Genomic DNA, 16,008 nt, shown 5'->3' with positions numbered 1-16,008 from the left:
ACAGGTCACAATACTGTCAAAGCTCCACTCAAGTTAAAGCCTAGGTGGCCATGTTCATTGTTTTCATTTTCTCTTGCAGTTCCTTCCTGAGTGCTTAATTAGGTCAGTCCATTTTTCTCTGTCTTACTTATGCCTACAGATAACCCGTTCTTATGGCAGCTCTGGGTAGCAATGGGCCTCATGCTTACCCGCTACGTCCGCGGAGAGGGACACCTGAACTCAGAGCCAGCAAACCCAACAACTACCCTTCATGACAGTCATCATTTTCTTTTGCAAGATAGAGAATTCAAACTCGGCCCAGAGACTGTCACTAATCAAAGAATGGCAGGTAAACTACAAAGTTGCACAGATGAGTCTGCAGGGGAAAACAGTAAAGACTCTCCAAGAAAAAACAGAAAGAGGGTGCCTTCAAAGAGACAGCAAGCAGAGAATCAGAAAATGTATTTCGTAGTTCCTACCGGGCTCGGCAGTATCTCCTACAGGTGGATTCAATGAAACCCTCCCTAAGAAAGACATTTTGACTTGGGGCATGTAGGTGGCTCAGTTGGTTGAATGTCCAACGTCAGCTCAGGTCATGATCTCACGGCTCGTGGGTTCAAGCCCCGCATCGGGCTCTGTGCTGATGGCTCAGAGCCTGGAGCCTGCTTCCGATTCTGTGTCTCCCTCTCTCTCTGCCCCTCCCCCTTTCTCCAAAATAAATAAACATTAAAAAAATTTTTTTTCAAAGACATCTTGACTTGAGGTAAAATCAAACACAAAGACACAAACACCTACCCGTATTTGTAATCATCCCATCTATGGGTCTATATCCATTCTTCCTGGGTCATAAGCATCTTCCTTCCCATTAACATTATTGCTCTGTCTTTATAACCTATTACATATCAGGTAGGTATCTGTAACTGAAGTGATTCCTTTATTATTCCTTTGCCATGGCAGTTACATAGTGAAAAACATGAACTTTGGAATTCAAATGAACCAGATTCAAACCCCAGCTGTGCAAGCACAAACTCTCTGATCTTGGGCAAGTTGTTAATCCCGCGTTCCGAGTCGCTTTGTAAAACGGGGATCATTTTACCCACCTCTCAGGTTTTGAAGAAAAATTAGAGCTGATCCGCAAAATGCTCATCACAGAGCCTCGCACACAGTAGGCATGCCAGCATGACTAGTTCTTACCGGATATGGATTCTCAAGACAGAAATGCAGGATCCAAGGAAACAAGAATCGGACCAGTTTCTCGACCCTGCCCCACTGCTTCGGCAAACATGGGGTCTCTCCACCCCTCCTGACATAGTTTTAGGACAGAAGAACACACAAGCTCTCCTCCAACACCGAACACGTCTTCCTCCCAGCTTCGCCTTGGAATGGGAGACCGTGCTCACCCCCTAACCTGAGACAGAAAACCAGTAGCTGGCTTCTGTCTATAGACCCAGGGGCCTGACAGTCCAGCTGATTCACTAGTTCCTGTTTTCCTCTCACTCTGTTGGTCCCACTTAGAGCTGCGCGCAGGTACTCGACGTGGAGATAAGTCTGGGCTCGTTTCAGACAAGCCCCAACCTAGTTTCTACTGCTCTTTTTCCGCGTCTCCTTCTACCCCCTACCTCCACAGGCTTCGTGTGAGTGCATCGCACAACAGCCAGGGGAATCAAGACGGCTTCCAAAACTGCAAGAAACAGGTGAAGTGCATCGCTTATTTCTGATATGCAGGGTGAACACGGGAGGAAACACACACACACACATTCCTGCCTGAATTCTGCACCCTGGTTTCTTGGACCCGTTCCCTCTCTGATCCCTGTTTTCCAGCTGATCTCCCTGCTTATTATTTCTTTCTTCCTTTTTCATGTTGACTCACCGGATACTTGACTTTCTGCCTCACTTCTGCTGCCCACCTGTCCTTCTGCCACTCGGATCGTCTGTCTCAGGACCATCCACCTGGCTGGGAGGGATGCCTTCTCTTTCCGTGGCTCTTTTCTGGGGTGCTCCCCCCATACCTGAAGCAAGCCACCATCAACACCCTGGCAGAGCAATGTGACAGATAATGGACATCTGTTCTTTTTTTCTCTCTTCATTTTTTTTTTTACTATTTATTTTTGAGAGAGAGACAGCGCATGAGTGGGGGAGGGGCAGAGAGAGAGGGAGACACAGAATCGGAAGCAGGCTCCAGGCTCTGAGCTATCAGCACACAGCCCGAAGTAGGGCTTGAACTCACAGACTGCGAGATCATGACCTGATCTGAAGTTGGATGCTTAGCCAACTGAGCCACCCAGATGCCCCAATGGACATCTGTTCTAAGCCAGGAAAGTTCCTTCCCACTGACCATACCCCCCGATCGCTTCACACAACCACCCCTGACAATTTCATCTCATATTGTCCCCTCCCACCCAAGCTGATCCTGGTATTTTTATCCATGATTTTATGTGAAACATACTCTGACCACAGTAAGAAAATAAAGCTATTAACGCCAGTAAGTATACAGAGAGTTGAAAACACCTTTTGTTAACAATCAATATTTAAGAGCTCGGTAACACCCAGTAGTACACTTTTTGTTTTGTTTTGTTTAAAGGCTTACAAGCCTTTTCTAAAAATAAGCTTTGCCTGGCTACAGATCCTTGGTTCTTACTCACTCTCATTCCCTCTTAAGCTTTATTCCATGCGGACTAGAACCATTTGTTACAAAGGGAAGGGTGCCCTCTTCTCTCTAACCTCCAAACACCATCTCTGTATCTCTCTATCCATGAAAGCTGCCTGTGACAGCCACTAAAAGTGTTTAGTAGAATTCCCTCTAAACATGAGTTACGTTTTGGAAATCAATACGGCAACAGCATGTGTGTGTGCATGTGTGTGCGTGTGCGTGAGCACGCATGTTTTCCAATTTAACACCCCCTGATTTAGAAGCATCCAGTCTGTCATTAACAATAGAAAATCAGAAGAAAGAGCAGGTAGTCTGCTCACGGACCAGATGGCAAGCCTCTTGTTTCACTCGCTTATTCTCCTGAGAAGAACCACACTGAAAGTTCCATTGTACCAGTTTGAGGTCTTCTCTCTACCAACTGCTTCCTTCGTCTTTTCAGGTTAAGTTATAGTCTTCACCTTCCTTGGTGTCCTCATTGTGGCTTGAACCAAAACTTACGTGCAGATCACAGGGAGTGGCACGTGGGTGCCGATATGTTTATCTTCCCACGTTATGGCCTGAACTGTGTGTCCCCCCCCCCCCAAATTACTATGTTGAAGTCTTAACCCCTGGTTCCTCAGAATATAACCTTACTTGAAAATAGGGTCATTGTATATATCATGAGTTAAGATGAGGTCACATGAGATTAAGGTGGGTCCCTCATCCAATATGACCAGTGTCCTATCTAGGGGCACCTGGATGGCTCAGTCAGGTAAGTGTCTGGCTCTTGGTTTTGGCTCGGGTCATGATCTCACAGTTCGTGGGTTCGAGCCCAGCATTGGGCTCTGTGCTGATGGTGCAGAGCCTGCTTGGGATTCTCTCTCTGTCCCTCTCTCTCTGCCCCTCCCTTGCTCTCTCTGTCTCTCTCTCTCTCAAAAATAAAGAAATAAAAACTTTAAAAAAGGTGGGGGGTGGGGTGCTTAGACACAGGCATGCACACAGGGAGAACACCACGTGGGCACAAAGGCATAGATCTGGGTGATGCTTCTACAAGCCTACGAGGAATGTCACAGAGCGTCAGCTAACCACCAGAAGCTAGGAGAAGAGCTCAGCCCCCAGAAGGAGCAATCCTGCCACCACCTTGACCTCAGACTTCTGGCCTCCAGAGCTCTGAGACAATAAATTCCTATTGCGTAAGCCACCCGATTGGTGTTTATTGTTCTGGTAGCCCTAGAAAATGAATACATCCCACCAGACTGTGTGCTTCTTGAAGGGAGAGATGGAATTCTATTCATCTTTGTATTCATACAGCACAGTGTAAGGCGCAGACAACTTAATTGTTCAACGTTTGTCAAATTCAACCCAAAAATATATGGTCCTCGGCACCCCCAGCCCTCTCGACCATCCCCGACCCCCTACTCAACCAGCACTGACTCTCTTGTCCTTAGATCACATCAAAAAAAATTGAAATTGGGGAAGGGGAAAAGTTATTCTAACCCTAATGTAAGAGGGAAATGTTATTCTAACACTAATGGATCAAGAGCTCTCAATCTCATTTTCCAATCAATTCCAGAATTAAATTTGCAATTTTGTCTTCTACTTTACCTATAACAATGGAGGCTCCTTCAGGAACAAAGCCCCAAGCATGAAGACTTGGCAAGCCATCGAATGAGATGCTATAGCTGTCAGGTCCTATCACCTGGCTGGGTCACACGTGCTCTTTAACCGCACAGCGAAGTGAGGCAAAAAGTGCCCCGTGTCCTTCCTGATCCCGGCTGGGAGTGAGTCAGCCTGCCCACCTTACCCACTCTACTGACCCTGACTTGAATGAGGTCATGGAGGAGAAAGAAAGTGACTGAGCACGAGTTACACTAAGAAGCAGCCTACTATGGGCTCCAGAGCTATAGGTCACTATGTTTTTTAAGCCAATATAATGAAAGACAAGTGAATTTAACCTATCCATTATTTCAATCTCTTTATATTTTAAATGGAATTTTTCTGAAATTAAAAATCACACACACACACACACACACACACACACACACACACACACACATTTATGGACTCGCTTGCCAGTATCCAATATCATGCGAGAGAGAGTAAATTCAGAAACACATTCAACAGTTTCCTCCTCCTTAACTGACTGCTGATGATTCTAGAAAAAGGAAAAGCACTAAGAAATGGAAAAGGCAGGTTGGCAGGTTATAAAAAATGAAAATTACAGCTGTGGCCATGCTCTGGAAAATATTCCCTGACTTAGCTAGATGTTGATTATTGAACCAACAGCTTGCTTATATAATTACAGTGTGCCTATAAACCCAGGTGATATGATATACTTGTTTAACTATTAACCTCTGGATTTCCTGGAGTTTCCACAATCTAAAGGGAAAAAAACTGAAAGTATGAGATATGATATACTCCATTTATTAACTTATTGTGATCGTAAGTAATAATGACAGCATATCACTTGGTAAGAAAAAGGAAGTTCTTAGAAAACACAAGTGAGGTCTTTTAAGTTTCAGAGATTTTGCTAGGGCATCTTTTTTTTATTCCAAGGAACTGTTTTGCCTAGAGAACCTTCTACTGGTGCCCCCGGATCCTTCAAATCAAGATTCCTTTCTCCATCCCACCTTTGGATCTAGGGCACAATCTCCTCATCAACTCTGAAATTCATGTCGACACCTGCACGCTCATTGTAAACATTTCCCCGCTCTCCCTCTCGTCCCTAGGACCTCCCGACTCACACTCTCTCTTCTGAGCATATCTAGGATTCTAGCTTCTGTTCTACACATTTCTATGCGTGTCTTACGTCCTACTAGACTAGAAGCTTCTTAGGGCTAGAGAGAAAGGAAGAGGGGAGCAAATTTATGTTCATAGTGAGATTGCTATAGCAAAATGCCTCAAACCCAGCAGTGTACTCAATAAATATTTGTTGAATAACTGAATGCCACGCACCAGCCAAAACACATGACGTACATTACCTTGTTTAATTTTCATAACAATCCTGAGAATGAGTGTCAGCCTCTCCATTTAGCTGGTAAGGAAGCTGAAGTTGGACAGGAAGTAGGTTTTTCAAGGCTCATAGCTAGTAAGCAGAGCAGAGGGGGATGCATTTCTGTCCAGTCCCACCTAGCACAATGTCTTAAATGGTACCACGGATCCAAAATTTACTGGTTGGATTGACCTGGGCAAGCCCCTTATCCAAGTTCTCTCTTTAGGTATGCTCAGAGTCTCCAGGCTTATGTTTTTCAAATAGCAACAGAGTTTGGGGAGCATGAAGGAGTAAATAAAGCGGGAGAATATGCTTGGAAAGATTTCAAAGAGCACAGAGAGGCCGTTTCTGCACACTCGCTCCAAAATAATTCCCATACTCTTGACCATTGTTCCCATTGGTTGGTTCTTCAGATACTCGCCTTACCCTTATCTCTAACTCATTCCCCCCATGTGGGACTGGTGCAGGGAGAATCGAGGAAGGGAATAAATAACTTGTCACTCAACATCCAGACCATCTATTCCCATGGCTTCCGCATGGGATCTTGGGAAACCGCTGAAACATAGGTATGACTGTCCTGCTTTGGCAGGAGAGGAAGCAGAGGGAGAATTCAGTGGTTTAAGGGAAATTCACTCCCCACTCCCCCGGCTGCCTCCTCTACCACAAAAAGAGAGAATTCTAATTTCTTCCACACCATCCAGTACAAGAGGAAAGCAGTGGAAATGTAGTTCACTCACAGTTTCAAGGAAACAACACTTGTTACATGTACACAGAAATAACCAGGAATACAGGAAATCACTAAGCCACCAAGGGGTGACAGCATGCCTCTACCTAGCTGGAGCACCAAGGTTCTTACTACTATTTTAAAAAATTTAACTTAGATGTGCAGGGAAACACCTAAGGTTTGGATCTGCTTGGTTACAGCCTGTAAGACAGCTAATGGCATCAATATTCATTACTGATGTTTAACATTAGCGTCCTGTCTCTACAGACCAGTATCTATCAGTAGACCAGTTGCAACCAGCTTCCTTCTACCAGTGGGTACTTTGTACTTGGAATTCAACCTCAACACTCAAAATGAGTCAGACTTGGTATCGACCATGATCAACAGAGGCTTAAAGGGACGTGTTATAAGGAACCTCGATATAGACAGACATAGGTCAGCCCCTCCTAATTACCATACCTAGCCCTGGTGTATACAGATTCCCATGGAATCCACTCATGTTTTCTTGAGTGGGCAAAATTCCCCAAACAAAATGTTTCCACCAATGTGTCTTCTGGATAATGGGTTCACAAATTTATTATGGGGTGACAACTCAAGTGGACTGGCCAGGAGCTCGGGTTCTAGTATCAGACAGACCGTGATGAAAGCTATCTCTCTGCCACTGATACACTCACCATCTAAGGCAAGTTCCTTGTCCTCTCCGGCCTCAGTTTGCTCAGGCACAAAATGGGGCGTCACCTCAGCAGACCCTAGTCAGGGGAGAATGACATCCTTCGCATCCATGGTAAGATGTAGGATACTAGGATGCTAGAAATTCTAGCACTCCCCTGTATGTGACTTAGACTTCCCTCATTCTGGATATGGTAGACAAATCTGGGCTCATCCTACTGAAGCTACTCTGGGTCCATCCCCATGTCTCCCCATCGAATCTGGAGACATGACGTTCCCTTCATTCTCCCAGGGCCTACCAGGATCTTCCTTCTTCCCCACAAAATACCCACCATTTAAGCGACTTTGTAAGCAAAAGGGTGCTCATTCCCCAAACAAAACTGTCCACCCACGGGTTGGGGGAGTTACTATGATAAAACAGCTCCAACCTTTGCAGGAAATGATAAGCAGAAAGCTCTCTGGGTAAGATGGAGGCGATCTGACTATGGAGGGAGTCAGGTTTCCATCTTCTCTCCACACTGAAGAAATGGTGGCCCTCCTGGGCTGGGCCATGATAATAATCAAGAAAACCAGGCAGTGGTGATAGAGGAATTATTTTTACCTTATTTGCTTTTTAAACAAAATGTGAGATCAGGAAGAGGAGAAGGAAGGGACCAGGGGAAGAACAAATGAACAGCTTCTCAATGGGAGGGAATATAAAGAAAAGAAATCTAAAGCAAACAGGAAGAGCACAGCTAAGGGGAAAGGACCCCAGGATGGGCTGCCGGAGACTGGTAGCTCAGTTTGGCGGAAATGAGCAATGGCCTACAAATCTCATAACCAGGAGAAGCACCACTCAGACATTTCCTGTGGGCTGGGCCCTAGAGACTGCTGGCGCAGTAGTTGCCCAGGTTAACAACTTCCAATGAAATGCCAAAGAGGAATGTAATATGGAAGCCTCATCACGAAAAGATTCCATTACTTGATTGAATAAAGTCATACAGGGCAAGGTCAGCGAACGTTTTTTTTGAAAAGGGCCAAATAGTAACTATTTTTGGCTATGTGGGACATACCATCCCCATCATTATTATTCAATGCTGCCATTGTTGGGGGAAGAGAAGTCATGGACAACATATAAATGCATGAGCATAGCTGTGTCTTAATAAAACTTTATTTGTAAACACTGACTGTGAATTTTATATAATTTTCACATGTCATGTAATGTTACTCTTTGAGGTTGTTTTTCCCAATTATTTAAAAATGTGCAGGGGCACCTGGGTGGCTCAGTTGGTTCAGTATCCAGCTTCAACTTAGGTCATGATCTCATAGTCTGTGGGTTCGAGCCCCATGTCGGGCTCCATGCTGTGCGGAACCTGCTTGGGATTTTCTCTCTCCCATTCTCTCTGCCCTCCCTCCCCCCACCCCTTACACTCTCTCCTCTCTCACTCTCTCTCTCTCTCTCTCAAAATGAATAAATAAACTTAAAAAAAATTTTTAACGTGCAAACCATTTTAGCTCACAGGCTATACTTAAACATAGGTGGGGCTAAAGTCTGCAACTACCCTGATCATGAGCATGGGCCCTGTGGTCAGACAGGCTTGGCTTTGCATCCTGTCTCTGCCATGTACTGGTTATCCAGCCAGCAGCAAGTTGGTTAGCTCACCTGAGCCTCAGTTTCCCCATTTGTGAATTAACAATAATAGTATCTATCCCCAGAGGATTTATATGAAGTTCAGAAGCATAACACACAAAAAGCAACTCACATTGTAACCTGAAAATCGTTTCAGGGCAGAAAGAGGAGTTACACGGGCTGCATATCAAACTGTATAGACCAGCTCAGGACAGGCAGACTCTATGAGGACACAGGGCGGAAAACAAGTCCCAGGGGCGGCAGCGACAGTGGCGGTGGGCTAGGAGGAGGTGGAGAATTGTCACATTGGGGGGTTGTCCGTGCAGAGTTCCCTGTTTTCTCATAGGGCAGCCAGCTGTTAAAAACTTTCAGATGATCTCTGACAACCCTTCAGAGGCTCAAGTGCTGAGGTAATTTACAAACAGCTCCTGAAACCAGCACAGAATGGAGGAATTCACTCTATCCCACTGGAGTCTTTAGACGACGCATCTTAGTTCGGCATATTTTTTTTTTTTTTTAATTTTTTTTTTTTTCATTTTTTTTCAATGTTTTTTATTTATTTTTGGGACAGAGAGAGACAGAGCATGAAAGGGGGAGGGGCAGAGAGAGAGGGAGACACAGAATCGGAAACAGGCTCCAGGCTCTGAGCCATCAGCCCAGAGCCCGACGCGGGGCTCGAACTCACGGACCGCGAGATCGTGACCTGGCTGAAGTCGGAGGCTTAACCGACTGCGCCACCCAGGCGCCCCATTTCGGCATATTTTTAAAAGAAAAAGTTAGCCAAGGATCAGGCAACCTCTAAAGCTGTCCAGAGGACACAGGTAGGAGAAATGACACGTCTTTGGCCATCTAAGTTGCTAAGTATGCTATTCTTGCATTCATACAGCAAAGCTGTAGTGGAAATATGAATGCAAACAAGGAAGCACAGGGAGAAAATTGCATTATACTTTAATTCCAAACCTGTTATGAAATGTGGGGGGAAATTATAAAGATCCCCACTGACGAAGAATACTTTAACTGTCAGACATTTATGGAGCGCTTCCTATTATAAGCACAATGCAAAACAAGTTGGAAATGCAACAGAGGTACAAGAAGAGATGTTTGCTCCCCAGTAGGGGCTTTCAGAGATTGTCCATAAAAGGCAAATAACAATTACAGTGGTTAAAACTTGCAGCTGTATGGTGTAAGCACTGGGAATTAAAATGAGAGTATTTGCAAAATATCCCCTGGCAGAGACTTGGTAAGAAGCCCCACCACCATGATACAAATGGATCACCATTTCTTGGGTTTGGAAAAAGAACCCCTGCTGTTTGAGCTGTAAAGCTGCCCTGCTCTTTGCCAGCCTGCTCCCCACAAAAACAAGCAAAACCAAAAAAAAAAAAAAAAAAGTGAAAAATGCTAAAGATTCTGAAGAAACAAATGCTTGATAAACGTGGATTAGTAGTGTTTGGGTGTTGTTTAGTGAAAAGGACTTTCGGACATTGAATCCGGAGACATGAAGTTCCACCTCTCGCTCTGTCTACAAGCAAATCACTTTCTCTCAAAGCCTCAGCTTGCTCATTTGTAAAATGAGATGATTGGACCATAAAACTCCGTTTGTAGCTCGTAGCTCTAATTTCGATCACTGAATATCAGCGTGCATAACGGCTTTACTAAAGAAGGCTGTGATAAGATGATGTTGTGATTGACACATAATTTGGGAGGTCATCAAGGTTGACCCCAGCCTTAATTCTTCTAACAAATCTCATAAGCCAAAGTCAACCACCTTTTATGATGCACATGATTGCATATGAAGCTAAAAAAAAAAATAAATAATAATAATAAGGCAATTATTCTGCAACAGTGCCTAGAACACAGCCAGGTGCTGTGTAAGAATTATTTACAAAACTAAAGAAAAGCTACTTTGGCCTGTAGAGATTAACTGAAAATGCAGAAATGTCCAGAAGCAAGTTATTTCCCGACTGGAATTTTAATCAGATCATTACATTTTTCTTAACATTTTCATACAGGTCTGGATAGCTATAGAAAGTATAACAAAATGAATTTATGAAATATGTGATGTTTACTTAAATTCAAGTTAAAATTAAAATTAGAACTCACCAAGATATTAAACTACTTTTTTTCTTTTTCTTTTTTTTAACATAATTCACTGTGAAATTGTCTGACGCAGTGTGTAAAGTGCGCTCTTGGTTTTGGGGGTAGATTCCCGTGGTTCATCGCTTACATACAACACCTAGTGCTCATACCAACATAATTGAGACACATAGGATCCAACTCTCAACCCGTGATTACCTAAGTTTTGCAATTTTGGAATGTTCTGGACTAACTCTAGAAATAATTTGACCCCCAAATTAAAAGTTGAAGATACATTTTATGAGAAAAAAAAATTCAAACACATAAAACACAAATGTCAAAAAAAGGGGAACATCCAACTCCTTTTTTTTTTTTTTTACTAAAAAACACAACTGACCATAAAGTGTTAACTAACACCTTTTATCAAATTGACAAAGATTTTTTTTTTTTTTTTCAAATTGTGATACCTGTAGGATGAAGGAAAGTAGCCATAGCCTTTCTGGAGAGCAGTTGATTTGGCATGATGTACCATGATGTTTAAACCAGAGAATGCACACTCCCAACCTCTGGTGGGGATAAGAATTCGTGTTAGCTCTCTGGAGGGCAATTTGGCAGTATGTCCATGCCCTCTGACCTAGCATTTCCATTTCTAGGAATTCATTTTAAAGACATAATTGGGCAAATGTACAAAGATGCATGTTCATGGTATTCCTTGCATTTTGTTTATAGCTGCATAAAAGAAAGAAAAAAATGGAACTCTGTGAAAGCCCAAACTGGAGATTAATTAAATAGCTACATTCTTACAAATTAAAATAAGCAATTATTTAAAAGAATGGGATAACTGTGTGGAAATGTAGAAAGATAGCCAAGATAGAAGGAGGAGTATAAAGCAAGTTGCTGAGTATCATATAGAGCGTGTAACAGAGCGTGTAAAATAGCACCTATGTGTGTGCATATAAGTATGGATGGATGGATGTACAAATGCAAAGAGATGCTTACCGGAAAGTTAACGGTAATTAGCTCTGGATGGGGTGACTCCAAGTGGTCTTTATTTTCTTATTATGAAATTCTCTTTGGCTTGAAATTTCTTTCAATGAGCATATATCATTTTTATAATAATTAGCTATTTTTAAAAGGTGGAATAGAAAACGACAATGGGGAAAAAAATCCACTATCTAGAACCTGGAATTTAGTCGGAGAACATAATATACAGAATAACGTACCCACTGGGGCGACCATCATGGCAACCTCATAGTATTGAAAATTAATAAACAAGAAGGTTCTGTTGAAATAAATAAAATAGAACTGAATATTATGAATGCAGAAAAATATTCATTCACTTGGAAATAGTCGTCAGTGTAAGGTAAGTGAAACAAAAGGCAACTAAGTAGATATTAGCTTCATATACATTGTAGCTTTGTTCAGACACCTACACACAGAGTAGGAAAAAAAAGTTCAAAGGGATATATGCCAAAACGTACACTGTGGTCACCTGTGATTATTTTCTTTTTCTTTATTTTCAAATGTTTCTATAATGAACAAATATTATTTGTGTACTTTTTTCTGTTGGTTTAAAAGTATTCCTTATAGATTCTTTCAGATATTAAAAAAAAACAACGGAAGGTAGTTCCAATATTACAAATCTCAGCCCTTTTCTTCCATCATTTATTTTCCACCAAGAGACCCCCTCAAAGGCCCTGCAGCTAATATACAGCGTCCTGTGAAATGCTGAATGCCACACCAATACAAAACAAGCTTAGGAAACTCAAGGTAGCTATTCTGATTTTGTGTCCTGAGATGGACGAGGTTATAAAACATACTGGCTCAGATTACAGGCTAAGCATGACAAGTCTGTCTGGTACAACCTAACAAAGGAATTTACACAGAATGAGAAATTTACACATTTCATTTCCCAGGGTGGGATGAATTACAGAAGAAAAGAACCCATAGGAGTGCCTGCCACTCTCCTACATGCTTCTGAGATTGTGCCTTACGTGCATTTCTCACGACATGATTTACCTATTACTGTCTTAAACTAAGGTAAACTAACATTTTTAAAAGGTGAAAAGAGGGAGAAGTGAGAAAGAGGGTATTTCCAACACAGTCAAACTTTTTGTATATTTTCAGGTGAACTGGGAGATGCCAGACCGCCCGACCTCCCTCTCTCCCTTCCTCCCTGAAATCATCATGGCTTAATAACAATAGTGTCTCTCTCCCGGGTAATGCAGAGGACACATTTTTCCTGTAGCCTGTCTTCCTGTAAAGTGCAGGAATCCCTGCCCTCTCTGGGTGCCCTTCCTGTTCACTTACATTTCAGATTTCCTCAAAAGGCATTCTACCACTTTAATATTTGAAAAAATGTCAGCTCAACCCCAGACAGCTAATATAAACAAGCTGAAAAGCATACCACCTAAAGTTACAACTGTGGAAAACAAAATTTCTTTTTAAGAAATTCTTTCTCGGAATCTGACTGCCGGTAAGGCTGGAAAGAAGCAGCCCAGTTATTCCAGCTCCCAGGGACTCTATAATTCCTTTGCCTCTGCTGTGCCTTAAATTAGAGGTCTGTGAAACCGAATTATAGTGATCTAGAAAGTTCGTAAGGGTCCTTTGAGTTGAACGTGTTGTTAAATTCTTCAATACTCTGAGGTTGTGTCCACCTTTCACTTCTGCCTCCCATTCCATTTGGTTATAGTATTACAAAGCAGTTTGGTATTGCGAAAAATGTCTTGGCCATTCGAGAATACCATGGCTGAATTAGGCCAATTCCACACTTAAAAGTCCAGGCCAAGGCTCCTATACCGCTTCTGAAATGATCGTCCACTTCTATCGATCTTTTGCTTTTTGGACGGGAACCTCACGTTCACACCAGATGCACCTTCCAAAGAGGGCCCGATGCTGGAAACCATGTGGCTAACTAGGAGCCAACCTGAAGAACCACCCGAATCCCATCTACAGTGGGCACTCTCAGAATGGAAGCATGTCATGCTAATACCTTTCATTTTCCCAACTCAGAAACTTGCTCTGCTAGGACAGAGATATCTTAGGAGTGAGCCAAAAAGAAAAAAGAAAAGAAAGAAAAGGAAGGGTAACTGATTTACTTTGGACCCTAAGGTCCAAAGATAAGATCACCATAATGCCGTCTTCTTCATGAAATCTTCCTATCTCCCAAAGAGATCACTGCCATCTCTAAACTCCAACTGGGCCATTTCTTTTCACTATCTATGCAATTATCTTGTAGTATCATGATTTGCATACATGCTTTCTAAATGGTAAGTTCCTTGAAGGAAACAAGTACATTTTAAATATTTTTGTATGCCTCCAAATACTGTGTAATACATAGATATATATATATATATATATATATTTATATATTACATACACATACGTGAATACACACACACACACACACACACACACACACACACACACACACATTTATACATACATTAACTGAACTGAATGAATGAGTATATACCACATACAAAGTAACTAGATGCCAGCTCCTTAGTACATCAAAGCATGGCATGCCCATTCTAAGCTGTTATTTCTCTGCTCAGGAGATTGTAGGTTTTCCTTCTATTAAGGAACCTCTGTCCTTCATAATGCCAAATCCTAGGTTCTTCAGCACTCTGAGCTTTCCAGATTCCCACTCTCCCCTAATGGTCAAGGAAAACACAGCCCTACTTCGAACTCTTATGAACATAGATCACTTCCTTCTTGGTCTGAGATGTAGGATTCCCATCAGGTAGAATTAAAAGGCGGTTCAACAACTCCAAAAACATGGCAGAAAGCTCACAAGACACTTTAATTTCACCAGGTCTTCCCCATGCATGTGGTGTCCGTGGTAGCCTCACTCACCTGTACCTAACTCACCTCCTCCTCCCATACATTCTCATATGGCATATGCTTTCTCTACGGTGAAGAAAGATTTGCTCTGAAACAAGTGACTTAGGGTCCTAGTGGCACCTGCCAGCACCCTCTCGGCTCTCTGATGCCATGTCAGGAATTTTTTTTAATCCCCTCCCCAATATAACATTAAGCCTGCAAAATACAACTGCATTAAAAAAAAAATTAAGAAAAAGAAAAAAAAATTTAAAACCACCATAACCCTGAATTTCTGACCTTTTATAGCTGACTAAATAGATGCAGGTACACACTCAAAAGATTTCATTGATTTTCAGTGAAACGGCGCAGTCCCCCCACGTTGGTGTAATGCTTACAAGTACAGTTTTTCTCCCCATATTTTCCCCTGAGATGCAAAGCATCTCTCAAATGGGGAGACATAAAACATGTATGTCCTCACTGCTGCTTCTAAATACTGCGAGCCAATAAGCAGTTGGTGCACGGTGCAAAATCTCAGAAGAGAAAGACCTTCTTGTCTGGGTTGTTGGTTTTTTTTTTGGTAACATGCTATCATTCACACTTCACCTTTACTTCCTTTAAAAATCAAAAGTTGCTTAATGTTCAAAGCGGTATCAATGGAAATTTAGGTAAAAACTGGCACCGCAACGGTTTATTCCCAAAGGAATATAAGATTACATTAATTTCCTACTAGTTTAACTCAACTTTTACCTTTCATCTTCACCTACAGACTTTTTAAAAGTTTGTATTCCTGTTGCACATAAAATTACTTACAATGTGCGTGCATACTAAAGAATTTTACAATTATATAAAGCACTGCACATTTAGACGCTACCAACCTGCTCTATCTCTCCTGACTGTGCAAAAGGCAAAAAGAGCTCAGTAATCCTAGCAGAAGAATGCAAATAACGTCAATGCACAGCTGAACTGCAAGCCCTGCCTTACAGGAACTCTCTGTGTCTGCAAAAAAAAGACACATACTAAACAGGAAATGCAACTGAGCTGTGGAAAACCTCAAACTTAAAAATGCAATCGCCAGGCGAAAATTGCATCCATGCATTCATAAATGCATGCACAACCCTTTGCATTTTTGCAAGTAATGCAAATAGGCTCTTACCTTTCGACTGAGACATTTTCCCCTTTCCTTTGATGGGGGAGGGGAGCACAAAAGACTTTGCCTTGCTTCTCTTCTGTAGCTAGTTTTGCAACAAAGATGCAAGCTGCAGGCGTGCAATCTTCATGCAAGTGGAGTTTCTCTTGACCGATGCAGCAGATGGACTTTCAGGGAATCAAGATGGAAATGCACACCTTGCAAAACAGACTGGAAAGTGATTTTTCCCCCAGTTGCAACGTTAGGGAAGGCTGTGCTGCAGCTACATGATGGGCCAGGGCTGGCAGCTAAAAGCTCCAAACTTGGAACTGAGTATCTTAGTGCGCAGACGTCCTTCCTGCGAAGGGCGCGGGGGCCGCTG

General features: G+C 42.5%; 1 protein-coding gene across 1 annotated transcript in view; it reads right to left on the bottom strand.

Annotated features, from left to right (window-relative positions):
• MAP2K6 (mitogen-activated protein kinase kinase 6) overlaps positions 1–15,950 on the bottom strand; it is a 121,574-nt gene extending 105,624 nt beyond the window's left edge. Inside the window, exon 1 of the mRNA XM_060645564.3 lies at positions 15,654–15,950. Coding sequence (XP_060501547.1) covers positions 15,654–15,669 — 16 coding nt within the window. The 5' untranslated portion in view covers positions 15,670–15,950. The remainder of the gene's footprint in view (positions 1–15,653) is intronic.
• Positions 15,951–16,008: the final 58 nt, after the last annotated feature.

The sequence above is a fragment of the Panthera onca genome, chromosome E1 (genome assembly GCF_046562875.1).
Source record: "Panthera onca isolate mPanOnc1 chromosome E1, mPanOnc1 haplotype 2, whole genome shotgun sequence".
NCBI lineage: Eukaryota > Metazoa > Chordata > Mammalia > Carnivora > Felidae > Panthera > Panthera onca.
Note: the sequence above shows the minus strand (reverse complement) of the source record. Positions and strands in the feature narration are given on the sequence as shown.